Raw genomic sequence first — 27,552 nt, forward strand, 5'->3', positions numbered from 1 at the left:
ATCATATCCTTGCTGCTGTAGGGGTAGGTGATTTGGGGCACTGCCCCACATACTGTATAGGAAATAGAGGCGATAACCAACATAGGCTTGTGACTGCAAACAGCTGTGCGACCTTTCGGTCTGTTAGTGCATTTGGAAAAGATGGGCCCCCATGGCTGAGCCAAGCGCTGGCAAGCTCATCTACTTTCCAAGCAGTGCTCAGCTACGCAGCAGCTTGGCAGCACTCATTCCCCCAGCACAACCTTGCCCCTCCTGGCACATCTCACACAAGTGCTAAGAGCTGTACATGCTCCTCACCGGCATGGCCAGGCTCCCCAGGGAGCCCCTGGAGCTTTACAAATGGATGTGACCTACATGAATAATGCCAAGAAGCAGACATGCAGAGCAACCTGTGCTGTTTTTCCACCAGAAGTCCAGCTGTGTTTGGAAAACATGAACTGCAGTCACAAATTTCCCCATTATGCATTTGCCTGACGAAAGGCACATTGTATTTTACAGCATGAATGTATTCATTACACTATCATTAGTCATGAAGAATAGCCTGGTTAATAATGGAGATCTATAACACTCGTACACAGAATCAGCCATAACGAATGCGCTATTACCATAAAGCACTGGGGAGTTTCAGTGCCACTCTCTTCGCTGAGGCAAAGGGAGCTAATGTCGCTCCAGTCGTACCAGCAAAAGCAAAGAGGTGTCACCGGCAGAAGGTATGTTTCCATACCTGTTGCATATGCTCCTGACACCTCTGCCCCTCTGTCTAGCTGAATTCTCATCAGGAGTAGGAGTGGTGAGGGGCAGGACAGAAATGCACTGGCACCATGGTTGCACCAAGCTCCCTTACGCTGTCTTGATTGACTCCAGTGATGTTAAACGGGAGTTAAATTCTGGTCCCTGTGGGCCTGGGGGAGGGGATGAAGGGAATGTCAGTGAAAACCAGGCATGTACTGGGTTTTGGAAATGGCTTTATAACCCTTATTGTTAGGGGGAAAAAAAGAAAGTTATGTTAAACAGACTTCAGTGATGTCTGACTCTTGGTGAAAGCAGTCATCAGGTTTACGGCATTGGGCCATGAGATGGGAGACCCAGATTTCTAGCTGTACCACCAATTCACAGCACAGTGCTGGGATCAGAGCCTCTTACCACCAGGAATTTGGCTTCCAACCCCCTGGCTGCCATCCCCCCTCTGTGAGCTGCTTTCTCCTGGGCTGAGGCCATGGACACTGCTGACGTACAGCCCTGCAGAAAGGCTTGCATCACCATTCTTGCCTTCCTGTCCTCAGCCCAAAACCTTCATAGTAAGGCTTTTTAACACACTAGCATCTGAAGTTAAATTTTTCTGTTGTTGGTTTGCACATCCCTCAGCACCTTGGGGCATCTGCTTGTGTGGAGACGGATACCCCGGTGCTCATCCCAGCAGGTGCCTGAATGTACGGCTGGGCTGGGCTGCTGCACTGGGAGAGGGGGAGCCCAGCCCCGGGCTCAACATGGGCAACAAGTCCGTGGGGAATTTGGCTTACCCAGACCTCGCCAGGAAATGTCACACAGCACAGACATCTTGCTGGAGATTGCAGGGCAAAGCCGTCATAGTGCCACAGCTCTAAACAACGGGATTTGGGGCAGAGGTTAGCAGGAGACAGCTCCTCGATCTGTTGGCGATGAGCAAGGCATCTCTGCTCGCTCTCTGGGGCTTTGACCGCTGCCCTGTGCTATTTCCAATCAGTCGCTATTTGCAGGTCCTTTAAGGGCTTGTTCATGTGCATCCTGACCGCTTCCCCCAGCTACCTGGGCTTTCCTCTCTACCAAGTAGCAAAAGGCAGCAAGGGAGTGATAGCATTTGGCTCGGCTCTCCTCCAGCAGCTTCCAGACCAGCCAGGCTAGGAGCTGAAGGTTGGCAGAGCCTGAGGCAGAACGGTGTTTGCCAGACCTCCAGAGAAGGCACTCCTTTTCTGGCGCGTCTCAGCATCTCCGGCCAGCCAGGCTGTGGATCTGCTGGGAGATCTGTGAGGAATTCCAGCAGCGCCTGGCCACAGGTGATGACTTTATGGAGAGCCTTGCTGAGCGCTGTGTCCATACCCTGCCCTGTGCGGGTGGCTGTGGTGCCGGGTTGTATGAGCTCCCCTGCGAAAGGGGGAAACTGCTGCAACCTGTTACAACCTCGAGCACCTACAGCTTCCCCACCCACCTGGACGTACCTTCTCTGGCCACTGGCCCTTAGCTGAGTTCCTGGAGACACGTTTAACATCAGACCTGAATCAGGTCCCCATCCTTCTTCACGAACATACGTCTCCTTGCATCGAGCTGGGTTTCTGCTGGTGCTCCCTGCTCTGCCCTGTCCCCTGGAGCCGTGCCGCTTGCTAGAGGGGTGAGATGAGCAGAGGGGTCCTGCCTCCCAGCACCAAACTGGTGCTTTCCCAGTCCCCCAGCAAAAAATGAGGTTCCTGGTTGAGCAAACATAGGGTGTAATGTATGTAGCTCTGCGAGCTGGTTTTGTTTATCCTGGAGATACCCAAGACACGAAGCTGGTTCCCACCCAAATCCTCTGAGCTCCCCCAGCCTGGCCGTGACACCTGGGAGAGCCCCGGGCGGTTTCCACAGCACAAGCCCGTGCGGGGTTGGGAGAGCCCTGCTCGCCGCTGGTGTATCGGGGCTCGGCTCTCCCTTCCCACCCCCAGTTTCAGTGCCTGCTGCAGAGATCACATCATCTTAGTTCAGAGGGGATAATGGGTGAAAATAGCCCGGAGATACCTGCTCAGTGAAGCAGCCAGGGACCATACATATGCATTAAAAACAAAGCAAAATTGCTGCAAACAAAGTACAGAAGTTCCTGCAGCTCAGGGTTATCTGCTGGCCTTTCATGTTCAAAACCGATGGAGCATGTTCATCGCTATTCATCAGCACGGTGCGAGATCCCTGGAAAAGCAGCATTTACCTGCCTCGATGCTGTGCCTCCTCAAACATACTCCAAAGAAACGCAGGACCAATGCATCTTTAATGGGGGTACTAAATAACTTAGTTTGCTATCTATAATTTAATTATAGTTGGAGAGGGTGAATAAGGAGGTATCTTCTGCAGGGGGAAGCTATGTCCTTCTGCCTTAAGCCAAAAATCAGACGTCACCATTAGATGGGGGTTGCTGCTGATTCTGTAATCCTCCCCCCAATAACGATGCGATCAGATTATCAGCCCTATTTTGCCAGCAGACCAGCATTACAAATTTCCTTGGGACTTAAAGAATCTCTTAAAAACCACCGCAGGCTTCGATTGCCCTTGCTTGCACCCAGAAAGTGCTTGCCATTACCTAAGTCTGCAAAGCCCTGCATCAACGTCACGGCCCTGATCTGCGCGGTGCTCAGGCGGTGGTGCAGGCAGCAAGGCGGGCAGCAGCTAGACCATGCTGGTTCTCCCAGACCCACCTCATCTCCCTCCCAGCTCACCCTCACCTGCCCGCGGGGCGCGAGCCCCGGCAGCAGGCTGGGGGTTGTTGAAAGCACATTTCCACTTGGCCGCACAGATGTTCCCAGCCCGTGCCAAGAGAGCGGGAGAGGCTTAAATAAAGACAACATTGTCCTATGGCAAAGCCCAGCGAGCATGCACGAAGATTTCTCTTTTTTATTATTATTATTGTGATTTGGCATAATGAAAATGGATTTCTGCTGGGCCTGAATAAAGCTCAGCTCAGATCTATTCAGGATTTTTTTCTTGTGCTCGTCCTAATATCCAAGTGCCTCCCTGGTGTACGAACTCTTGCCCAGCCAGAGGAGATGTTTCTAATGCCGTCCTGTCACCATGTCTCCCTAATCAAACCAATGCTATCTGTGTTTTTATATTCATCCCAGCCGTCTGGTGTCCAAGGCACCGGGACAGTTCATGCCATAACAACAAGGAATTTTCCATAATAGTGAGCAAGCATTTCCCCCCCTCTCTTTCCATTTGACATTTAGATTTTCCCCACCCCAAATTTGCTCCAAAGTCTAAGCCTGGTATGCAGAAAATGGCAGCTTGAAAGGCAGAAGCTGGAGACATCCAGGAGCTCCCGAAAAAGGCATTTTTAGAGAGAAAGTGCTGACGCAACCCAGTGCTGCCAGCGTGCTGCAGCGCCGATAAATATTTGATTTAGCCTGAATAGGAAGGCATCGTGTTCAGAATGATTTGAAGAAGAGGGAATATGGCAAATATGAGATTATTGAGAGGAAGATTAGCGTAGTGAGCATTCCTGGCGCTCACTCCAGCGCGTGAATTGCTTTGGATTGGAATAAACTGGCGTTACCTGTCGGAAAGGTATTGCTGACTGCTGCCTGCCTGCTCTGGGAGCTGGGTGGGCTGCGCTGCCGGCCCGCAGGATGCCTGCACCCCAGGGCTGGGAAAGACACTGTTAAATAAAAATCCGAGCAGAGTTTGAAGTCGTTGGCTGACATGTGCTGTTAATATTCCCCGCGTTAGCATCGCAGGGGGCAGCTGGGAATCAGAGAGACTCTTGGTGCTATTTATCTTGGCGCTTTGTTGCAGGTTGCCAGGGACCCCAGGAGAGCCGCTTCATTATCTAATACTTTCTAATTCTGGCAGGTTTGGGTTTTTTTACTTGACTCAGTTTCACTGTCACATTTTAGACTATTTCCCTTCCACATGTTCATCAGGTCTCGTTTTCTGTCCATCCTCTTCTAACAAATGCTGGTTTCTGATCTGACTCTCTCAATCTGGCTCCCGCCTCTGACTTTCTGGCTTCCCTCACTTTTTCTTTAGGCTTTTCCTTGCTTTCATTATCAAGTTGCATTGGATTTCTGGTTCCACTTAATTCAGCATCAAGCCCTACTCGTGTTCCCTCTCTCGCTCCCACCACTGCTGTTTTGGCTCGCGTGGGATGCTGCTAGGCTTGAATGTCCAGCCAAAACCAACCGGAGAGAAACAACAAGTACTTTTATTTTCAATAAGCCAGGGACTTTCTAAATTTGATAAACTCCATTCTTCCCACACTGCATGAAGCACAACCTGCCTTTGTTAAATAATTCAGATAGAAAAAATCCCCATATCCTCACGCAAATGTGCCGGTGGATTCCAGTTTCCATCTCCTAGGGGTTTGCAGCAGGACAGTGCTGTAAGCAGGGCCATGAAGCTGCCAGGAGTCCTAGGGAGCACTCGGGACTTTGCTTTATGGATTGTGACCTTTGCGTAGGAGAAGGGAACCTAATTTTAAAGACAGCTTTCCAAAAGGACCATTTTATATATTGGCTTTGTAAAGATGGATTTCACAGCTCTCTAGCCAGGAGGATGCTGAGAAATGAGCTTTAACCATGGGTGCAGAGCCAGTTTCAGAGTCAAACCTCTGAGCTTGGAGGCATTTGTAGCCGGAGTTTCAGCTCAGCCTTGATGCTGTTCCCCGACTGCCTGAGACAGTGAAACCCTCCCGCAGTGCCAGCAGCTTTCCTTAGCCAGGCTGGGAGCAGCGAGCCAACACGGTCCAAATGGCTTTCTCCAAGGCCACATCCTGCACGGAGCCACTGCACTGCATCCCACCAGCCTGCCCAGTCTGAGTGCTGCTGAGCCCAGGAGCTGGTCCCCCAGGTCACAGGAGGGTCAGCTCTGTCCCCCAAGACAGGGCTGCTTTCTGCCTTCATTCCCATCTCACCGGGAGGAGAGAAAAGACCGAGTGCCCAGGCTGGCCCCAGGGTGGCAGCCTCCCGGGATGGAGATCTGGACAGAAGGGGGCTGCTTCCCTGAGGGGTCTGGCAGGAGGTGGCCCCCACCAGCGCCGGGCTCTCGGGGGACATCCCGTACCCATCAGGGCTGGCTGTGGTGAGGAGGAAAACTTCAGCTGGGCTCAGTCCTCTTTCCTCTCTGGATAAGCAGCTCCTGAGCCTGCCAGCAGGCTGGGGCCACTTGTGGTAGAGCCGTCCCTGGAGGATCCACGGGCGGCTGATCCCCGTCCATCCGCTCGGCATCGCCAGGCCGTGATGCATTTTGCCTGAGATCACGTCTGGCCCCGGCAGCACTGCACAGCCCTCTGCCCTCCTCTGTGCCCAACATGCTGACGGCTGCCAGTCTGGCGTCCCCCGGGGAGGTCACTGTCTCCCTGCCACCACCTCGCCTGAACTCACACCCACAGCGCAGGGACGCCCTGTCCCACGGGGAGGAGGGATTGCGACATCCAACAGCACCTCCTGGCCCTTCCTCCATCATTTTGCCCCATCTCTTCTGAACCTGCATCACCTCCAGCTGCCTCCCGGGCAGGGCTTGCAGCACATCCCCATGCCCGGGGTGCTCGTGGGGCAGGCAAGGCGGTGGGGCGGCTGCCTGGCACAGCAGACCCTTCCCTGGGGGAAGGGGACATGCTGCTGGATGCTGCTGAGACCTGCAGCGATAGAAGAGAGCCCGCAGCAACCACAGCCGAGCTCAGTCCCCCAGGGACCCCCTCCGCAGCTCAGCATCAGCCTCGGCAGCTCCCCAGGGAGAGAAGAGGCATGAGGCTGCAATGGGGCCACTGCCACCCCCCCCCGCTCTGCAGCAAGGTGACATTTAGTGGCACCCCTGCCAGGCAGAGGGACTTCCTTGCCGCTCCGTCCCTCCCCAGCCCCTTGGCCCTGGTTAAGGACAGCAGCTGCCCAAGACGTGCCCGGGTTCCTCGGCACACGGGGCAGCCCTGTCCTCTCCCGTCTCCACTCATGGCTGTTACCTCAGTGGTTTGGTGGGAGCTGTCAAAGCAGTCCCAGCCCAAAGTTAATCTCAGGGCTGTTGGCAGAGATGAGCAGGTCCCGGCCTCACGTGGCTGGACTGGGTTGGGGGATCTGGGTCTCCCGCAGATGTTTGAAGAGCAACGTGCTGCCGCCAGGTTGCAGTTGAGTGGAGGGCGAGTTGCTGCAGAAACAGCCGGTCGTGTTGCAGTCCCCCTCCCTGTGCCGGTGTGGTGCTGTGGGACAGAACCCAGGTGGACCAGGGGACTGATCCGGCTGAAAAGTGCCTGTCAAAACCACAGTGGGTTTCCTCTGCTGGCGGTGCTGCAGGTGGAGGGCAGGGAGGTGACCTGGTGGCCTCGGCCATCCTGTGTCCCCCCCTGCCCCAGCTGCACAGGGAGGGCTCAGGTGCTGATCCCCGTGGCTGGGGGAAGGTGGCACTGTCCCTCCCCAGCCAGGCTCTGCCGGACCCCAAACGAGCACCCACATGCGGTGCCAGCCGGTGCGGGGTGGGCAGGAGGTGGCCAAAGCCTGCGGGCTCTGCCAGTGCTGGGTTGGTGACCTTGGTTTTGTGGCTCTGTGTGGGGGGAGCCCCATGGGGCCCCAAAACCTCAGTGTGGTGGGTGCAGAGGTGACCATTGTCCAACTGTCCCAGCTAAAAGGTGGTAGGATTGGGGCACCTCACAGTGATGCTGTGACATCCTGTGGTGATGCTGGGGGCAGCAGGGCAGCGCCGGCGGGGCACAGCTGGGACTCCCAGGAAAAGCCTGGGGTGATGCTGGGGGCGGTGGGGAATGCCGGGGAAGACATGGCCGGGGCTCCCGGGAAAGCTCTGGGGCCATGGAGAGGACAGCGGGCTGGGGTGCCCGGGGATGATCCCGGGGACGCCGGGGCAGCCGGGGCTCGGCCGCCGATGCCTCCTGCCGCCAGCGGCAGCAGCGGCAGCAGCGGCTCCCCGCGCCTCCTCCTCCTCCTCCTCCTCCTCCTCCTCGTCCTCCTCCTCCTCCTCCCGGCTCCCTTCCCTCTCCCTTCTCCCAGAGCCAGCCCGGCCGGGGGAGGAGCCGGCCGCGCACAAAACCTCCCGCCCGGCCCCTCCGGCCCCCGCACCGGCACCGGCACCGGCGGCGGGGGGCGCCCAGCGCCCGCCCGGGGCCATGAGCGCCGCGGCGGAGCCGGGGCCGGCGGGGCCGGCGGGGCCGGGGGAGGGGCGGGCGGCCGCCCGGGGCCATGAGCGCGGCGGCGGCGGGCGGCGGCGGCGGCGGGGGGGGGCGGCGGCGGCCCCGGGCGGCGGCTGGGCGGCGGGGGGAGCCCGGCGGGGGCGGCGGGCGGCGGGCGGGCGGCGGCGGCGCGCCCTGCGCTCCCTGGGCAGCCTGGCCGGGCGGCTGCTCCGCACCTGGGCGCGCCTGGCCGGGGGCCGCGGGAGCCGCCGCGCCGCCCCGGAGGACGACGAGGGCGGGTTCCGGGGGGGCGGCCCCGGCGGGGAGCGGCGGCAGCGGCGGCGGCCCGGGGGGGCGGCGGCGGCGGCGGGGAGCGGGAGCGGGAGCGGGGGGGAGCGGCCGCCGGGCGCGCAGGGGCTGCGGAACCACGGGAACACCTGCTTCATGAACGCGGTGGTGCAGTGCCTGAGCAACACGGCCCCGCTGGCCGAGTTCCTGGCGCTGGGCCGCTACCGCGCCCGCGGGGCCCGCGCCGAGGTCACCCACCGGCTGGCCGCCCTGGTCCGCGCCCTCTGGACCCGCGACTACACGCCGCAGCTCTCCGCCGAGTTCAAGGTACCGAGCGCGCCCGTCCCCGCGGCCTCCCGCCACGCCCTGCCCCGGGGATCCCGGCGGCGCGGTCCGCCCCGGCACCCCCCGGCACCCCCAGCTCCCGGCACCCGCGGCGTGCCCCCGCTCGCAGCACCCGCCGGCACCCCCTGCTCACAGCACCCGCTCCCCTGCCTCATCCTCCCCGTGGATCTTGCCCTGCCCTGCCCGACACCCCCAGCCCCGCTGCCGTCACCCACCTCCGGCCGGGCTGCCTTCCCCTGAGCTCTGACCCTTCTTGGGCGGGCGAGCGAGCTCCCGGTCCCGGCCACCCCACGGAGCCGTAACGGGGAGCGGGATGCTGGCCGGGATGGTGGGGTAAGGCGGGATGGTGCCCCGGGAGCCCAAGTCAGTGGCCTCAGCCCCCGTCACTGAGTGCGTGGCACATCCCCGCCGGGCACATGCCAGCGTGCTGCAGGCCTGCGCCCGGCGTGGGGACGGCGACAGGGTGTCGGGCACAGGGCAGCGCTTCGAGCCTGGCATCGCAGCTCCCCACGCTCAGGGACACGTGTCCTCCGGTGACATTTCAGTAGGGACCTGGTGCTGCAATTAAACTGCTGCTGCAATTAAACTTTGCAAAGTGCACGGAGGAGCTGCTGGGAAGCCAGGCCCCTTCCCGGGTCGGGGTTTCTGGCAGCCCTGCCGGCTCCTGTGGCAGCAGCCGGGCTGGTCCTGCGCGGGCAGGGGCCGGGGTACCCGCTGCTCTGCCCCCCCTTTCACAGGGGGACCTGCTTGCCAACTTTCCCTGCCTGGAGGGTGGCAGCACCCACCCTGCCGGGACTGCCGGGGTGCAATGGGTGCTCCTGCAGGAGCTCATTGCCTTTCGTTTCCTTGTAGCAAAGTAACCAGCTCTCGCAGTGCTGGGCACAATATTTCATGCCGTCGGCTCCCAAACACACACATTCCTTAGGCACAGAGCAAAAAAAACCCCCAAACTTCCAGCTTTTGCTTTGAATTTACTCCCTCGGGGTGGTTATCTGCATCTTCCATGAATTTCCACCTTATTTTTTTTTTAAATATGCCTAAATAAGGTTTTTAATATAAGAGCCCAGTCTGCGACTCATTTTGCTTGAAGCCCATCCGCGGTGGCCTTGCTCCCTCTGCTTGTACCAGGATGCCTGTACTGCTGAGCGCGGGGCTGGTGTGGTGGGGGGCCAGAGGGGGGCTTGGGGTGTTTCCCGGTGATGCTGGAGGTCTGATCCCTGTCCCGGCAGGTCCCAGCATGCTGGTTAAAATCAGCACAGATGGTTGGGGTTTAACTGCATGAGCTGGTTAAAATCAACACGGATGGTTGGGGTTTCTCCCTCCCGGTGCTGGTTTTGGGGCTGGGCTCCTAAAATTGTCCTTTCCTGGCTCTGAGCAGCCACCACTGGCCCAGGCTTAGAGATGAGTCCTTGGGGATCCCCAGCTCTGCCTTTTGGGGTGCTCCCAGGGCCCCCTCCTTGGGCTCCCTCAAGGGACCGGGATTCCCAGCCCCATGCATCCTGCTTTTTTGGGGTCAGGGACCCATCCTGGCTCACACCGCTCCCCCGGGAGCTGCTTACACAGCTCTCATGGGCTGACAGCACATACCCCGGGCTGAGCCCCCGGGGCCACCCAAAACCCAGGCACGTAGCACCGCTGGGACCTCGACCGGCTCGGCAAGGGAGTCGGCTTCGGCGCTGGCTCGGTGGCCTGATGGCACCCCGATGGGCTTATCCTCCCCGGGCACCGCCTCGGCCCCACGGCATTCCCAGCACCGTTCTTCCCACCGTGGCCCCCAGTGAGGGAGGAACCGCCTGTAAGGGCATCATGCCGCTCGCCTAACAGCAAAATTAATGCTAATTAGCCAAAATGCTGCAGCGTGGCTGATGGCTTGGTGGGGGGCAGGCAGAAAGCACATAGCATTAGGGCCTGATCCAGGCACGGGTGAAGTTGTGGGGCAGGGGGATGCTCTGTTTGATGGGGCAGGGGGTGCTGCCGTTGGTGGCACGGGGACCTGGGCTTTTGGGGCAGGGTGCCCAGAAGGAGCGTCACGGTGGTTTCATTGCCCCCCGTGGCTGCTCAGGGCCCAATTCCTGCGCCGTGCATGGAGCTGCATGTCCTGGGGGGTAGGAAAGGCAAGGGGGAGGTGGGGGGGATACCCCAGGGAGCCCTGTGAGCACCTCCTGGGGACTCCCTGCAGGGCTGGGGGGAAGGAGGAGAGTGGGTGAGTGGAGGGCAGCCCCGGGCAGGGGGAGCTGGCAGGGCTTTGGATGGAGGGGCAGAGCCTGGCAGGGCAGGCAGCACCCCCTCCCCAGCACTGCCCTCGCGGGGGGCTGTCAGGACCCCCCTGGCATGTGGCTCCATCAGGGACATCTCTGGTCCCCCTCCCTGGTCTCACCTGCTCCGCTTCAGCTGGAGGGTGCTGAGAGCCAGGCTGCAATGGGCTGAGCATCCCTGGTTTTGGGATGCAGGAAGTTTGCTCAGGGGCTTTCCTCCTGCCTGTGCAGGCAGGGCTGGCAGCTCCCCTGCCCACGGGCCACACATATGCTTGACTATGAACAGCCCTCATCCCTTCTGGGGACTTGGGTGGCTGGGCTGGCATCGCCAGCATCACCTGGCTGGGGAAACTGAGGCACGGGGAGGCACTGGGCTGGCTGCTGGTGATGGGGTGGCACGTGCAAGCAGGGCCTGGGGAAGAGCTGCTGCCTGCTGGGGCATCGCAACGCTGGGAATTGCCTTCCCCTGGCTGTTACACCGAGTTGATGCCATTGGAGTGCATGAGGCAGGTGACGCTGGTGGGTCTCCATGGGTTGGGCTTGCCCGTATGGGTTTGTTGGGGTGTGCCCCGTCCCCTCCCCTGCAGCAAGCTGTCCCCTCCTGGCCTCATCCTGGCAGCTGAAAGCCGGGACACCACGGTGATGGGCCACAGAACTGCTGTCTCGACCACTTGTGCCGGTGTCCCCAGCGCTGTGCTGTCCCCAGGGTGGCCGCGATGTCCCTGCAGAGGCAGGACAAGGGCAGACGCTGGTGCAGGCAGGAAGCAGGGATGGGTTTTTGCTATGGGTGCTAACGAACCGGCTGTTCGTTAGTGCCAGGCAGCGTGGCCCGAGGCTCAGCGCCCTCCCTGCCCATCTCTTGCAGAACATCGTCTCCAAGCACAGCTCGCAGTTTCGGGGCAACGCGCAGCACGACGCCCTCGAGTTCCTGCTCTGGCTGCTGGACCGCATGCACGAGGACCTGGGCGCTGCCTCCCCCGCCCAGCAGACCCGTGTCCCCGAGGAGGTGGGTGGCCCCCGCCGGGGTGGCCGCACACCCTGGCTCGGGTGGGGATGTCCACGCCGCGTGTGGGACCGGGGAGGCCGAGACGGCAGACTGGAGTTGTCTCCCGCACATCAGTATGGTTTGGGGATGCGGGTGATGTGGTTTGGCAGGTGTGTGGGGGGGAGGCTGGCGGGGTCCGGGTGCTGCGGGGCTGGGCAGGGTGGTTGGGGTGCTGGGAGTGGGTGAGGGTGTTGGCAGGAGCCCATCCAGCTGAGCACCCCGGTTCTGGTGGGCACCCTGGTTCTTGGGGTTGCTCGGTCAGGAGGAGATCCAGCCCCTCCCTGTCGCTCCCCACCTCCAGCTAAGCGCGCCGTAATTACAGCGCTCAGAGGCTTTGCTGCTGGCAAAAGGAGTAATTAAGTCTCCTTCCATCCATCTGCGCTCATGGCATCCCCCTGGCCCTGCCTGCTGGCTGCCTGCCTGCCCGCCTGCCGGGCGCTGCCTGTTGCAGCGGATGGATTTGTGCGTTTGCCGCGTCGGCTCGCCTCGGCAGCGTGCTGTCCCCGCTTTGGGGGTGATGCCCGTCTTGGGCACAGGGGTCCTGGGAGCAGCGTCATCCTCCCTGTCGCCAGCGTGGGGAATCGTGGCTGTGGCCGAGGGGTGCGGGTCGGGGACCCGCGGGCAGCCCCTGCCCGGCCTCCAGCCTTGCACGGGCACTGCTCCGTCCCGCATGGGAGAGCTCGGCTGCAGTGCCCGTCTCCAAAGCCCCTGGCTGGGACAGCCCTGTGGCTTCCAGCCCTACTTTGCCGGTGAGCTGCAGCCATCTGTGTACTGAGCTGAGCCGGCCTCAGCCCTGCCTGCCTTTGCCCTGAGGCATTTAGATCCCACAGGCTGTTTGGGAGAGCCTGGCAATGGGCAGCTCCCATCGCTCACTTGGTAAATGCCCGGTGCCAACGTGTACCGTGGGCTGTGGCGTGATGCTGGCGGTGCCCGCGCTGGAGCCGGTGCCGTGGCAATGCCCGGGGCGCCTGCCTGGCTCCAGGGATGGGACCCTTTGTGTGTCCCCCCAGCATCCTTGGTTTTGCTCAGCCTCCCCCAGCCCCTCACCATGGTCTCAGCCCCTCTTGGGGGGTGCCACCTGAGCAGCACCCATGTGCCCATGTCCCTCGGGAGGGGGTGCCCCGTGGGGGGGTCATGAGCCAGAATAAACAGCTTTGAAGTGTCTGGATGGAGCTGGGCACACAAGCGCCTGTCCTGGTTTTGGGTAGCGTAGGCTGGGGGAGGAGGGTTTGTGCAGATGCTGAAGGTTGGGAGTGGTGGGGACGGTTCGCTCCTGGTCAAGCCCGTGCCGACGCTCACGGACCGGGGGAGCTCAGCTGGTGGAAAGCAGAAGACAAGGAGTTCGGTGGTCCAGGACACGGAGCCGGGCAGACCAGAGGGGTGGAAATACTGTCCTGGCTGTTTGATGGGTTCCCACAAGGTGTCTGCTGTGGCACCCAGCGGACTCTGGGGCCACCCAGGTGGGGACCAAGGCTTGGCTGCTGGGAGGGCTGGAGGAGGAGGAGGAGGCATCCCCTTGGGTTTCAGGGGGATTCTGGGGGCTGTGTGGGGCACAGACAGAGTCCAGGTCCCTTCTGTGCCACACCAGATGGACCCCAGCCCTGGGCAGACCGTAAGGACACGTCAGGCTCAGCAGGACCCAGTGCCAGCAGATGGCACGAGGAAAATCCGCCTCCCAGCCAAATACCTCATTGATTTTCAGTCTTGCTCATCATGACACCAAAAACTCCTCTTCTTAGCCCAAACAGCCCAGTCCTTCCCCAAGCTACTGAGGCTCCTTTCTGTGACGTCTCTTCTGCCATCAGGCTCCGTGTGCCCATAGCAGGGGGTGAAGCCGGTGGCTGCTGGCCCCTGTGCAGGGATGGGGGCTCCCTGTGGCTCCCAGGGCAGCGGGCAGGCAGGGAGACAGCAGGCAGGATGCAGGCAAGGAGGTGTCTCCTAACCAGGCAGGTTTGGCTGTGTAACATGGTCGCGTCCCAGTGCCCCCATTCCCTACAGAGTGGAGCATAGGACCTGGCTCCTCTCAGGGTGTCCTGGGTGCGGGGCATGTCTCACCTCCCGCAGCCGGTGCTGGCATCCCCCAAATTCAGCAAAGAAGGCTGCCTCCCCAGCCAGGCGTCCTGCCTTTCCTTGGGATGGAGGAAGGGATCCTGTGCCGGCCCTGGGGGTGAGCAGCAAGGACACAGGCAGTACCATCCGCAGTGTCAGTCCCTGCCGAGAGCAGAGGCCGTGCCTCAGTTTCCCCATGCACCAAGCAGGGGGGACGGAGAGAGGGCTCCCTTGTGCAGGGCTCCTCGCCCATCCCGAGGCAGCGTCCGGCCGACGGAGGAGCCGGTTTCTCTCGAGGAAGGGGGCCCAGTGCTGCTCCTGCTGTTGCTCAGGGATGTGACACGGGCTTGCCAGGGAGAACGGGTGCGGGCACCCAGATGGGGAGCACGGCTCGCTGCAGTGGCTCAGGGTGCCGGGAGCTGCTGGATCACACCTGGAGAGAGGTCAGGTGTCTGCAGTGTGGGGGAAGAGGCAGTCGCCCCGCCGTCCGGGGCCGAGATGGGGATGTGGGGATGTGGGGAGGTGGCCGAGGGATGGGTCGGCAGCGGAGTAAGCGCTCCCCACGGCTGCCTCCCCTGCCAGCTCGGGGGATGCTGGTGGAACGGCACTGCTCCCACCGCCTGCCCCGGACACGTGGCCCCTGAAAGGCCAGCGCTGGGGCAGTGAGTCGGGGTGCTGGGTGCCATGCCAGGTGCCATGCCTGGGTTCGGCATGCTGGGTGCTGTGCCAGGTCCTGTGCCTGGGCTTGGCATGCCGGGTGCCGTGCCTGGGCTTGCTGCTGGTAAAGGCGCTGGGGAAACATGCAGCAGCGGGGCTGCTTTTCTGGGCAGCTCTGCAGCCCCACGCTGGCACACCTGCCTGGGAGGGCATCATGCCAGCCGGGGCTTTTTTTAGCTCCCCGGTTCTAGTGATTTGCATGCGGTTAATTTGCACGCAGCCGTGTTTGCCTCAGGTGGGTGCGAGCGCAGGAACGTGCACACCCGCTCCAGGAGCTCTCCTCGCAGACACACAGACACGCACACAGACACATGGACACCTGCCCGCTGCAGCATCCCCCCGTCTCGCCCACCCACGCCCCAGCTCCTTGCAGCACGGCCGGTCCCAGCACCCATGGGTGCATTTGCCGGCACGGTGGGTGCCGGGGTGCCGTGGGCACCTCCCTGCCAGGGCTGCCAACCCTGCAGGCGTGTGCCCACGGGCGCTGGGGCTCCTTGGCGGGGGGGACGTTGCTGGGGGATCAGCTTCCCCCCCTCCAAGCTTTCCCCTGCCGGAGGTGCCCATGCTGCAGTGTGGCTAAGCCAGCCCAGCCGTCTCGCCCAGGATTTCCCTCCTGGAGCATTTCAACCGGGATCAAATATGTTTCCAGCTCCAATTCCTCAGTGCCCAGAAGCTCCGGACGCCAGGGCTGCGGCTGATCGGATGGGGCATACCCCAAAATTTCCCCAGGAGAAAGCACGCAGGGACCCTGGAGGGCATGGCAGTACTGGGCCGGCAGATGCCGGGCAGGGGTCACTTTGGCATCGCCTTCAGCCTGTCCTTGTGTCGTGGGGACGCCGAAGCTGGGCTTGGCTCGCTGGGACGTGTCCCCAACCCCTCAAGGGCGTGGGGTCACCCCGACACCTCTCTCACCCCGCTCGTGTCTTGCCCCCGCAGCCCAGCGAGGACAGGAGCGACGGTGCCAGCAGCTCCCCACCAGCCGCCCAGCATCCCCGCGGGCAGAGCTTCGTGCAGAGCCACTTCCAGGCGCAGTACAGGTGAGCGGGGAGGGCCGGATCCTGCCCGGCCGGGGGCTTCTCCCTCCTGCGAGCCCCGGGCAGCGCTGGAGGGGCTTTGCTAGCGGGCAGCCGGACTCTGTGAGCCCAGGGAAGGGATGAGCTGGGGAGCGCTCAGCCCTGCAGAGATGCTCCATCCATCCAGACGTTTCTTGCTCCGCTTTAATGCCAGCAAATACTTTTGCAAGTGCTGAAGAGGACACGGGGAGGGTTAGAGCCCAAATCCCTGTGGCAGCGAGTGGGGTGTCCTGGCCATTCCCCACTCCTGTCGCAGCCCCGGGGCTCCTGGTAATTAGCTCGGAAGCTCGGGGAGCAGCAGAATTAAGATGAAGGTGTGTTTTATTTGCACGGTGCAGTGCCGGTGGCATTGTCCAGGCTGTGTGGGTACAGCAGGATGGGGGTGACGGGCCAGGCAGCTCTTGGCCAGAGAGCGTGAATTGTTTTGTTAAGGACTGATCCAGAGCAGGGTCTGAACCGCATCCCTGGGGGCGGGTTTTGGTGCGGATGGGTGCCTGGTCCTTGGGAGTGAGGGCACAGAGGGTGACATCAGCCACATCCAGTGTCATCTCCTGGCATGGAGATGGACACGGGCAGATCCCAGCCCTGCCCCTGGGCATTTCATACCCCCAGCCTTCAGAGACCCCACCGCCCGCCTCTCCTTGGCCTTAATGAAGCCTTGAGTTCTTCCGTTCATTATCACTGCCCCAGGGTGGGGAGAGCTACCGGGAGATGGCTTTTGCTGGGACAGCTGGTTTTGCACTGCAACAGCACTTGGCTGGCAAAAGCAAGGCGGCTGCTGAGCCGGCAGGGCTGGGAAGGCTCAGCGTGGGGAGACGGGCAGGGCTGCAGGCAGGGATTGGGCAGGGGATGCCCTGGTTGTTCTCCATCAGTGCTGCTGGGTTGGTGGTGGTGGGTGGTAGAGCAACCCAGTAAGGCTTGGTGTCCCTCAAGGGTCCCTACTGGGACCATTACAATTTAAAATCTTCATCAATGGCATGGTGGGATTGAGTACAGCCTCAGCGAGTTGGCAGGTGACAGCCAAGGTACAGACTAGGTGGTGAATGGAGAAGGACTTGGGAATACTGGTGGATGAAAAATGGGATGTGAGCTGGCAACGTGCGCTCGCAGCCCAGAAAGCCAACCATATCCTGGGCTGCATGACAAGAAGCGAGGCCAGCAGGTCGAGGGAGGGGGTTCTCCTCTCTGCTCTGGTGAGACCCCACCTGCAGTACTGCGTCCAGCTCTGGGGTCCTCAGCACAGGAAAGACATGGACCTGTTGGAGCGGGTCCAGAGGAGAACTGATCAGAGGGCTGGAGCACCTCTCCTGTGAAGACAGGCTGGAGAAGAGAAGGCTCCGGGGAGACCTTAGAGCAGCCTTTCAATATAGAAAGGGGGCTTCCAAGAAAGATGGAGAGAGACTTTTTGCCAGGGTCTGTAGTGACAGGACAAGGGGCAACTGTTTTAAACTGCAAGAGGACAGGGTTAGGTTGGACATAAAGAAGAAATATTTTACGATGGGCGTGGTGAGGCACTAGAACAGGTTGCCCCGAGAGGCTGTGGATGTCCCATCCCTGGCAGTGTTCAAGGCCAGGTTGGATGGGGCTTTGAGCGACTTGGTGTAGTGGAAGGTGTCCCTGCCCATGGCAGGGGGGTTGGACGGGATGGTCTCTGAAGGTGCCTCACAACCCAAACCATTCAGTGGTTCTATCACAGGAGTCAGGATCCAGGTTGTCCCAAGCCTGTCCCAGAGGACAGCATGGGGATGCTCCCACACGCAGGCGATGGGACATCCCACATATTCCTCTGGCTGAGACTCTTGGGATGCTCGGGTGGGCCAGCATCTGGCCACCCCATCCCCATGCCACGGCATTGCAGGCGTGAGGGGACACATCTGGCATCACAAGTCCTTCCTCCTGTCTCAATTAATCCCTCGCCCTGTATGAAAAAAAGGCGCTTTAATTATCCACCCCCTCCATGTGCCAGAGCCCGTCTGTGTGCAAAAGGATTTATTAATTTGTGCGGCTGCTTCCCAGGGAGCTCGATGGCTCTTTGAGGTGACAAATAACAAGGACTCAGGATTTTGATTTGGTTTTTAATTTGTTTTTCCCCTTTTTGTTGAATAAAAAGGAGGAAAAAAAAGAAATAAAAAAGACAGAATTAAAAAGAAACATGAGGTAGGGTGGTTGTTGGCATTAAAGGTTCATTTAAGCCAGGCTTTGGTGGAGCATCTCCTAGGAGATGCTGTGGGAGATGGGGAAGCCTCCCTGCTGGCAGGGGGACCTGGTCCTCCCTGGTGGCCTCATGCCCCCCAGCAGAGCAGACGGGTCCCCCCTCACTGTCCCCAGGGCTCCCCTGGAGCCGGCGGCTGTGCCACGGCAGGGACCGGGCAGGCTGAGCCAGCAGCACCGGGGTAGCCGGCGGTGTCCGTGCGGCACAGCCTGTGTCCCGGCGGCAGGGCTGGATACTGCCCCGGCTCCATGCTGGCAGGCTGGGAATGGGAGTGCTGGGAGTGCAGGCACGGTGGGTGCAGGATCCGTCCCTGCGGTAGCGATGGGGCTACCGCCCCGTCGGGTGCAGGATCTGGCCCTGCGGTGGTGGCAGGCAGCTGGTTCCCAGCAGGTGGATGGGGAGTGCAGCAGGACCGTGGTGTCCCCTGGGTGCAGCTTGCCGGTGGGACGGTCCCCAGCTGGTGTCACCACTGCCTCTGCCTCTGGCCGTGAGTGCCAGGGTGGGCAAGGGGCGGTGGTACCTCCCCAGGGAACACACTGGGGCTTGTCATGGGGCTGCAGGCAGCTGCCCTTTTGCTGCCTGTCACTGCCTCCTCCCTGCAGCCCAACCACAGCCCTGGTTTTCGGGAGGGGTCCTGTCCCCTCCCAGCACCCCAAGGCGTTGTCCCTGCTTAAGCCCCACCGGGGCGGGCTGGGGTCACCCCAAAGCCTCCAGGAGCCAGAAGCCACCCTGGGCTCTGCCAGCCCTTGGGAGGGGGAGCAGGATTTGGGGGGGTTTCGGGGCCACAGCCACGCCTGGGAGTGGGAAACCCCCCAGCCCTAGGATTTCACTCTGGCTTCTCTAGCACCAGTTACTGTGGGTGCCCTTGTTAGGTTTCAGAGTGAACAGACCGTTGGACTGGGCAGGTGGGTACCAGCTCTGGTGCCTCGCCATGGCAGGAGGTTGTGCAAACCCTGCGTGATGCTGTGGCCATCTCAGCCCTGTGGGATGCGGTACCAGTGTCAGGGCGCTGCAGCCCCAGGGTGGGGACTCTGGGGGTGCTGTCCCTGCACCGGTGACACGTCCCGGCCGTGTTTCACAGGTCCTCCCTGACGTGCCCTCACTGCCTGAAGCAGAGCAACACCTTCGATCCCTTCCTGTGCATCTCCCTGCCCATCCCGCTGCGCCAGACCAGGTGAGCCCGGCCCCGCACCTCCCCAGCCGCTCGTTGGCACGGCAAGAGGCACATCCACCGCCCGGCGAGGTGTCGGCTCCAACCAGAGTGATTTGCATCTTTTGGGGTAGATAATTAATGAGGGATAGATAATTAATGAGGGAGGCGGTGGCAGCGTTGGGATGGGTGATGGCCACCACCGCCGGAGCTGTGTCCGATGGGTGTTTGCTACCCTGGAGTCGGAGCCGCTGCACCGGGATGTGGGTCCATCCAGCACGGTCACGAGCGGCGTCGGGTCTCAGCGCGGCGCGCGGTGGCTTTCCCCGCTGAGGGGGGGGTGTGCGTGTCTGTGTGTGTCCCCCGGTGTCCCCAGGGCTCTCAACGTCACCCTGGTGCTGCAGTGCGAGCGCCGGCGGTTCGTGCGGGTGGGGCTGGCCGTGCCCCTGCTGGGCACCGTGGCCGAGCTGCGGGAGATGGTGGCGCGGGAGGGACGCATCCCCCCGGAGCAGGTAACGGGCCGGGGCGGGGGACACGGGGTGGGGGACGACAAGACCCCCCCCCCCCAGGGACGCTGAGGGTGCCGGGTGCCGTCCTGCAGGTGATCCTGGCCGAGGTGTCCCCGCGGGGCTTCCTGCGCTCCCTCGGTGACGCGGAGGAGCTGGGTGCTGCCGGGGAGGGGGCTCCCCTCTACGCCTTCCAGCCCCCGCCGGCCTGCCGCGCAGGTACCGCCCCCCTCCCCTCCCGATTGGCCGGCGGCTGGCTACCTGCGCAGTCCTGATTGGTTGGGAGCGACTCCTGCGGGGCTGGGAGTGGCGGGATGGGAGCAGTGCTGGGGGAGGTGGGAGCATCCCTGGGATTGGTGGGAGGTGGTGGTTTCCCTCGCTGTGATTGGTGGCTGGGAGGTGCGCTGTGATTGGGGGGAGGCAGGTGTGCTCTGCTGTGATTGGGGGGAGCCTTGTTCTCCCTTCCCCCCAGACCCATGATTGGTTGGAAACATGTGTGCTCTGCTGCGATTGGTTAGAAGCAGGTGTGCTCTGCTGCGGTTGGTTGGAGGCAGGTGTGTGCTGCTGTGATTGGTTGGAAGCAGGTGTGCTCTGCTGCGATTGGTTGGAGGCAGGTGTGCTCTGCTGCGGTTGGTTGGAAGCAGGTGTGCACTGCTGCGATTGGTTGGAGGCAGGTGTGCTCCGCTGTGATTGGTTGGAAGCAGGTGTGCTCTGCTGCGATTGGTTGGAAGCAGGTGTGCTCTGCTGTGATTGGTTGGAGGCAGGTGTGCTCTGCTGCGATTCGTTGGAAGCAGGAGTGCTCTGCTGCGGTTGGTTGGCGGCAGGTGTGCTCTGCTGCGGTTGGTTGGCGGCAGGTGTGCTCTGCTGCGGTTGGTTGGCGGCAGGTGTGCTCTGCTGCGGTTGGTTGGAGGCAGGTGTGCTCCGCTGTGATTGGTTGGAAGCAGGTGTGCTCTGCTGCGGTTGGTTGGAGGCAGGTGTGCGCTGCTGTGATTGGCGAGGCCGCGTCCCCTGGGCTGTGGTTGGTGGGAAGCAGGGGGTGCGGGAGAGGGTGCCGCAGGCAGGGGAGCACAGGCAGCTCCCGGCAGCGGGCAGGGCGCCCGACGGTGCTGAACCGGAGCCCCTGGATGACCGCCGCCCCGCCCGCAGGGTGCCCCCGCAGCCTGCCCGCCTCCCCCGGGGCGGCCCACCCGGACGGGCAGCGCCCGCTGCCCGCCGCTGCCCGCTCCTCCGACTGCCTGCACCGCGGGGCGGGCGGCCGCATCCTGCTGCTGCTCTGCAACACGGCGGGCGCCGGGCCGCGGCTCGCCAGGTACCTGCCCGCCCTGCCCGCGCTTCGCCTGCGCGCCGCCCTCCCTTCCTTCCCCGCCGTGGGAGGGGGCGCGGGGGTGTCCCCCCTCAGCCGGGTGTCCCCCCGCTGTCCCCAGGTTCGGGCCGCCGCTGGTGCTGCGGGAGGAGCGGGGCGTCTCCTGGGAGCAGCTCCAGCAGAGCATCCTGGCCCAGCTGCGGGCGCTGCTGCGGGGCGAGGTGCAGGCGCAGGTGAGCTGGAGGGGGGACGCCGCTGTCCCCTGCCGGGGACGCGCTCGGCCGGGGCTGCTGGCACCTGCTGCCACCGCGGCCGTGGGGGGGGGGAGCCGTGGGTGGCCGCGGTGTCCCCGTGGGTGGCCACGGTGGAGCCGTGGGTGGCTGTGGTGGCACCATCACTGGCTGTCGTGTTCCCATGGGTGGCCACAGTGGGGCCTTGGGTGGCCACGGTGTCTCCTGGATGGCCACGATGGAGCCATGGGTGGCCACGGTGTCTCCTGGATGGCCACGGTGGAGCCATGGGTGGCTGTGGTGGCACCATCACTGGCTGTTGTGTCCCCATGGGTGGCCACAGTGGGGCCTTGGGTGGCCACGGTGTCTCCTGGATGGCCACGGTGGAGCCATGGGTGGCCACAGTGTCTCCTGGATGGCCACAGTGGAGCCACGGGTGGCTGTGGTGGCACCATCACTGGCTGTTGTGTCCCCATGGGTGGCCACAGTGGGGCCTTGGGTGGCCACGGTGTCTCCTGGATGGCCACGGTGGAGCCATGGGTGGCCACGGTGTCTCCTGGATGGCCACAGTGGAGCCACAGGTGGCTGTGGTGGCACCATCACTGGCTGTGGTGTCCCCATGGGTGACCATGGTGGAGCTGTGCTTGGTTGCAGGGTCACTGTGGGTGGCCAACGGTGTCACTGTGGGTTGTTGTGGTGGCCCTGGGGGTGGCTGTGTTGATGCCGGTGGCTGATGGGTCACTGTGGGTGGCTATGCTGGCCCTGTGGGTGGTCATATTCACGCTGCAGGCAGCCAGCGGTGTCACCATGGGTGGCCACAGTGTCACTGTGGGTGGCAGTGGTCTCCCTGTGGGTGGTCATGTTGTCATTTCAGGTGGCCAATGGTGTCACCATGGGTGGCCACAGCGTCACCGTGGATGGCCACAGTGCCACCCGGCTCCCACGGCAGAGCCGCCCCAGCCCAGCCACCCTCCCCAGTACCCAGGTGCCACCATCCCACAGGTGCTGGTGTCCCCGTGCTGCCCCTTTGCCCGCCCAGCCACACCACAGCCAGCGGGATGGGTCATCCCCCAGCCCTGCGTCCCCGTCCCCACGGGTGTCCCCTGGCAGCCTGGCCACGGGGGCCAAAGAAATCTGATTTTTGGGGCTTTTTTTTGTCCTGTGTCACAATGCATGGCTCCCCCCAGGTGCTGCTGGAGAGCGGGGGGGGGCTCTGCCCCCCAACCAGCCCCACAGCCCCCTCTCCCCTCGCAGGGCGCGGGAGCCCTCTTCCGCATCCGCCTGGCCGGGGGCTCGGCCCCCTGCACCTACCTGTCCCCGCAGGACCCCCGCCCTCTCTGCCACCCCGCCGTTGACAGGTAAGGGCACTGCAGGGGCAGGATTGTCCCCAGACTGTCCCCTTGTTCCCTGGGGGTGGCCAGTGGTGACACCGTGGTCTCAGTGTTCCTGTGGGTGGCCGTGGTGTCCCTGTGTGTGGTTGCGTTGGCACCATGGGTGGCCAAAGGTGTCCCTGTGGCTGACCACGGTGGCACCGTGGGGGTGGCCAGTGGTGGCACCATGGGTGGCCACGGTGGTGGGAGGGTCCCCGGGAGTGGTGGGTCCCCAGCCCCGTGTCCCCGCCGTGGGTGCTACATGGGGAGATGGTGGCTGTCCATGCCTGGCACCGCAGGGTGGCAAGGGGGTGGCCCCACGGGACAGGGGGTTTTGGGGGGCATCTCACCTCGTCCTTGCCTCCCCAGAGCCCTGCAGCTGAGTGGGACGGGTGGCCCTCCCCACGTGAAGCTGACGGTGGAGTGGGACCTGAGCACCAAAGAGCGGTGAGTCCCATGTACCCAGGGGTGGGTGGGGACACCCCAGTACTCAGGTCACCCTCCCTGACACCCCCCCCCTGGTGTCATGTCACTGCCCCCCCGCCCTGCCGCAGCCTTTTCGGCAACGTCCAGGAGGAGGTGGTGCAGGACGCAGAGAGCGTGCGGCTGCAGCAGCAAGCGCACCGGCAGCAGCACAGCTGCACGCTGGATGAGTGTTTCCAGCTCTACACCAAGGAGGAGCAGGTACCGAGCACCCCGCCAGCCGCGTGGGCAGCGGGCACCCTGCCCGCACCCTGCCCGCACCCTGCCCGCACCCGGCAGAGCCGCTGCCGAGGGCAAGCTCTGCCCACGGCACGGCGGCTGTTGGTTTTTGCGGTGCTGGGGGTGGCTTTAGAGGTGGCAGGGGGGTGTTGGGGAGGGAGGTGGCCATGGCACATGGTGTCCCCAGCTGGCCCCGGATGACGCCTGGCGCTGCCCGCACTGCAAGGTGCCCCAGCAGGGCACGGTGAAGCTGAGCCTCTGGACGCTGCCCGACATCCTCATCATCCACCTCAAGCGCTTTCGCCAGGTGGCTGAGCACCGGCACAAACTCACCACGCTGGTGAAGTTCCCCCTGCGGGGTCTCGATATGGCCCCCCACGTGGCGCAGCGGGGCCAGGCCGGCGGGCAGCTGTTGGGGCGCTGGGCGCCCTGGCAGCCCCCCCTCTGCCTGCCCCCGAGCTGCCCCCGCGACTACCTCTACGACCTCTACGCCGTCTGCAACCACCACGGCAGCATGCAGGGCGGCCACTACACTGGTGAGCGTTGGGGGGTGTGGGGGGGGCTCGGGGTGTGGAAGCAGGATGGGGGTATGCCACAGGGCAAGGTGTGGGGGGTGTGCCGTGGGGCACAGTATGGAGCTTAGGGGCATTGCAGGGGGTATGCCATGGGGCACAGCATGAGGTTGGGGGGCACTGGAGGGGGATGTGCCGTGGGGCACAGCATGGGGTGCACAGGGCATTGCAGAGGGTTATGGTGTGGGGCAAGGCACGGGGCTGTGGAGGCAAGTGCAGGGGGTATGCCACGGGGCACAGCAGAGGGGACCCGGGGCGCAGGGGACACGCAGGATGGCGTTGCAGCCACGCCAGGGCAGGCGTGGCACTGGGGCGTGCCCCCCAACAGCATCCTGCACCCCCAGGCTGTCCCCACACCGTGGGGCTCATGCTCCCCGCTGCACCCTGGGGTTGGGGGGGCCAGAGCAGAGCCCCTGGCCCCACCTCACCCCCTGTGTCCCCCCCCTCACCCCCTGTCCCCAGCCTACTGCTGCAACGCCCTGGACGGGCGGTGGTACAGCTACGACGACAGCAGGGTGGAGGGGGTGCGGGAGGCGGAGGTGAGCACCCGCAGCGCCTACATCCTCTTCTACCAGCGCCGCAACGCCGTGCCCGCGTGGTCGGCCAGCAGCTCCGTCAGGGGTGAGCACCCCCACCTCCCTGCCCGCCTGCGCCCCGACAGCGCCCGGGCACCCCAAGGTCACCGCCCCGGGCACGCACGGCACGGCCGAGCGCACGCACGGGCACGCAGAGTACGGTACACGCACGTGCAGCAGAGCCAAACGCGTGCGCGTTCAGCACGTGCACGCACGGCGTGGGGTGTGCGCACAGAGCACAGCTGCATACGCACGCATGCACGTGGACATGCATGCACACCCATGCGTGGACAGCATGGCAGGTGGGCACGTACGCCCGCACAGAGCACAGCTGCACACACGCAAAGACATGCATGCACACCCGTGCATGGACAGTATGGCAGGCACGTAGGCACACAGCATAGCTAAGTGTGCAGACGTGCACATGCATGCCTGTGCACACTGGCACACAGTGTCGTGCACACACAGCACAGCCAAATGCACACGCTTGTGGGCAGGTGCATGAACAGTGCGGTGGGTGCACGTGCACAGTCACTCACGTGGCACAGCTGAGTGCACGTGCCTGCACACGATACGGTACGCGGGTATGCAGCAGAGCCACACGCGTGTACGTTCAGCACACGCACAGGCAGCATGGTGTGTGCACACAGCACAGCTGCACGTACGGGAACGTGCACGCACACGCGTGCGTGGGCAGTACAGCAGGCAGGTGCACGCACACATACAGCATAGCCAAGTGCGCACGTGAATGCTGTGCACATCGACATGGTGTTGTGCACGTACAGCACAGCCACGTGCACACCCTTGCGCACGTGCGTGAACAGGCACGTGTGCACGCAGTCACACAGCCCAGGCAAGGGCACACACACGTGTGTGCCGGTGCACAGCGTGGTGGGCACGCAGTCACGCAGCACAGCCGGCGTGTGCGGCATCGCAGGTGCGCGCGCACCCGTGTGCTTGCAACTGCAGCCACGCGGCACCACGCTCGCCACGCGCTGGTGCGCGCCGCGCAGCGCCGCGCGTGTGCAGCTGCTCGCAGCCCCGCGCTCCCCCCGCTGCCGAGCGCTCTGGGGCGCGGGCGCGGCAGCACCCCTCGCCCCGCAGCCCGGCTCAGCCTCCCGCTCCCCGCAGGCTCCACCGCCTCGTCGCTCGCCGATCACTGGCTGGCCCGCCTGGGCGGCAGCACGTGGGACACCGCGGCCACCCGGTCCTCCCCGCCTGGCACCCCCGATGCCACCGCCGCCCCGGAGAAAGGTGATGCTGAGCACCCCCTCCCTGCCCCGGCACCCTGGCGTCGCTCCCAGATCCTCCCACTTATTTGTTGTTTTTTTTTTTTTTAATTGCAGGTGGCTTCGAGGCCAGACCCTTGGTGCGCGGCGTCCAGGGCCGCAGCCTCAGCGTCAAGGTCTCGCCCGCCGGCGGCCCCCCCAGGGCCGTGCCCCCGCGTTGGTCCTTCGCCGGCAAGGAGCGGGGGCGGCCGGGGGTCCCAGGGGAGCTGGTGGCCTACCTGGAATCGGGGCGCCGGCCCCGCTGCACCCGCCGCTCCCTCTTCCCGCTCGGCACAGGTGGGGAGAGCGGCCCCGACGCCCCCCCGGCCCCCAGCCCCGCGCCAGCCGGCCCCCCGAAACAGCCCGACAAGGGGCAGGAGGAGGCGGGCACCCCCCGAGCCCCCCGCCAACCCCTCCGCGTGCCAACGCTGCGGCGAGCCGCCAGCGCCGGCGCCGAGGGGTCCCTGCGCCTGCCCCCCAAAAGCCAGAGCAGCCCGGGGCGGAGCGGGGACGGGACGGGGGGGGCTCCGCCGCCCCGGGCTGCCGCGGCCGGAGGGGGACGCGGGTGTCCCTGTGGCACGGCTGTCCCCCGGCCCGGCGGCCATGGCGCGCTCGCACAGCTCGGCCAGCCTGCCCCCGCGTCCCAAGGGGGGCCTGCGGCGCTCGGCCTCGCTGGGCAGGGGCGCGGGGGGGGCCCCCCCTGCCTGCCCGGGGCCCCCCCGGGACCATGCTGCAGCAGGGACGGCAGCCCGTGGGCTCGCTGTGCCGCCCGGCCGTGCCCGAGTCCAGCTTCTGAGCCAGGGCCGGCGGGCATCCCCACCGGGGGCAGCTCGAACCGGGGGCTCCCGAACTGGGGGCTGCCAAACTGGGGCTATGCCAAACTGGGGCTATGCCAAACTGGGGGTGTCTTAACCCAAGGGCTCCTGAACCAGGGGATCCCAAACAAGGGCATCCTAAAGCAGGGTCATCCTGAACCAGGAACATCCTAACCTGGGGGCATCCCCAAACTGGAGGCATTCAGGTATCCCGAAGCTGGGTCATCCCAAACGCGGGGCTCCCGAACCAGGGGTATCCCAAACCGGGAGCACCCCAAAGCAGAAGCTCCTAAATCAGGGCATCCCGTCCCAGGGCATCCCGCCCCAGGGGCATCCTGAACTGGGGGCATCGCCCACTCACCTCCCCATGCCCCTTCCCCGGGAGCAGGCAGGCGGGCACGGGCTCCGCCAGCTCGAAGACGTGAGAGTATTTATTGTACCAGGAGAGTTTTATTCAGAGACGCTTTTTGTTTTCTAAAAGGCGACTATTTTGGGGGGGCGGGTGGGCGGGTCCCCCACACCAAGATCTATGCAATACGCGATTCCTCCAGCCAGCTTTTGTATGCGGGGGTGCAGCCCCCACCGCCGGCGGTTTCTATTAAAGACACGTGAAAGGAGCCCAGTGCGGTGCCTGGGGGGGGGCCAGTGTCCATCCCAGGGGATGTATCCAGGGGTGGGAAGGGCTTCATGTCCCATTGGTGCTGGTCCCAGTGCTGCGGTGTGTGCTGTGGATCGGGGTGGTGGGGAACAGCCTGGGAGTGGGGCTTGGTGGGGTCAGTGGTGGCCAGATCCTGTCCCGGCACGGTGGTTGTGTGCTTGGTGGGAGGTCCGGGAGGTGGTGGCAGCACCAGGAGCACCAGTGATGGTACCTCTGCCAGGGCAGAGGAAGGGGATGTCTGGAGAAACTTGGTGCAGCCACTGCAGGAGGCAGGGATGGAGGTGGAAGAGGTGGGATCAAGGTGGAGGTGAAGATGGAGGTGGAAGAGAGGAAGAGGATGCTGGACGTAGACATGGAGATGAGTATAGAGGAAGTGGGATTGGGGTAGTGGTGGAGGAGATGAAGGTGGATGAGGTGGGATGGGGTGGAGGTGATGGAGGAGACTGGGACAGAAGTGGGGGAGATGGAAGTCGAGATGGAAGCAGGATTGGGTTGAAGTGGAGGAGGAGATGAAGGTGGAGGAGACCCTTGGTGGTGGGCTGCTCTAGGCCACCTCCCAGCTTGCAGTGCCACTGCTGGTGCCATGGCTGTGAC

The 27,552-nt window shown here is 63.4% G+C and overlaps 1 protein-coding gene across 1 annotated transcript; it reads left to right on the plus strand.

Annotated features, from left to right (window-relative positions):
* Positions 1 to 7,993: 7,993 nt before the first annotated feature.
* Positions 7,994 to 26,917, plus strand: USP43 (ubiquitin specific peptidase 43; the record flags this gene model as incomplete). Its single annotated transcript, XM_030014880.1, has 15 exons — positions 7,994 to 8,440; positions 11,579 to 11,719; positions 15,461 to 15,561; positions 18,891 to 18,983; positions 19,336 to 19,471; positions 19,561 to 19,684; positions 20,612 to 20,774; positions 20,890 to 21,001; positions 22,253 to 22,356; positions 22,738 to 22,815; positions 22,923 to 23,052; positions 23,258 to 23,606; positions 24,105 to 24,263; positions 25,349 to 25,471; positions 25,564 to 26,917. Coding segments are annotated over 15 exons (3,171 nt in total), but the record flags the coding sequence as incomplete, so codon positions are not given.
* Positions 26,918 to 27,552: the final 635 nt, after the last annotated feature.

This window comes from Aquila chrysaetos, chromosome 5, assembly GCF_900496995.4.
Source record: "Aquila chrysaetos chrysaetos chromosome 5, bAquChr1.4, whole genome shotgun sequence".
In the NCBI taxonomy this organism is placed as follows: domain Eukaryota; kingdom Metazoa; phylum Chordata; class Aves; order Accipitriformes; family Accipitridae; genus Aquila; species Aquila chrysaetos.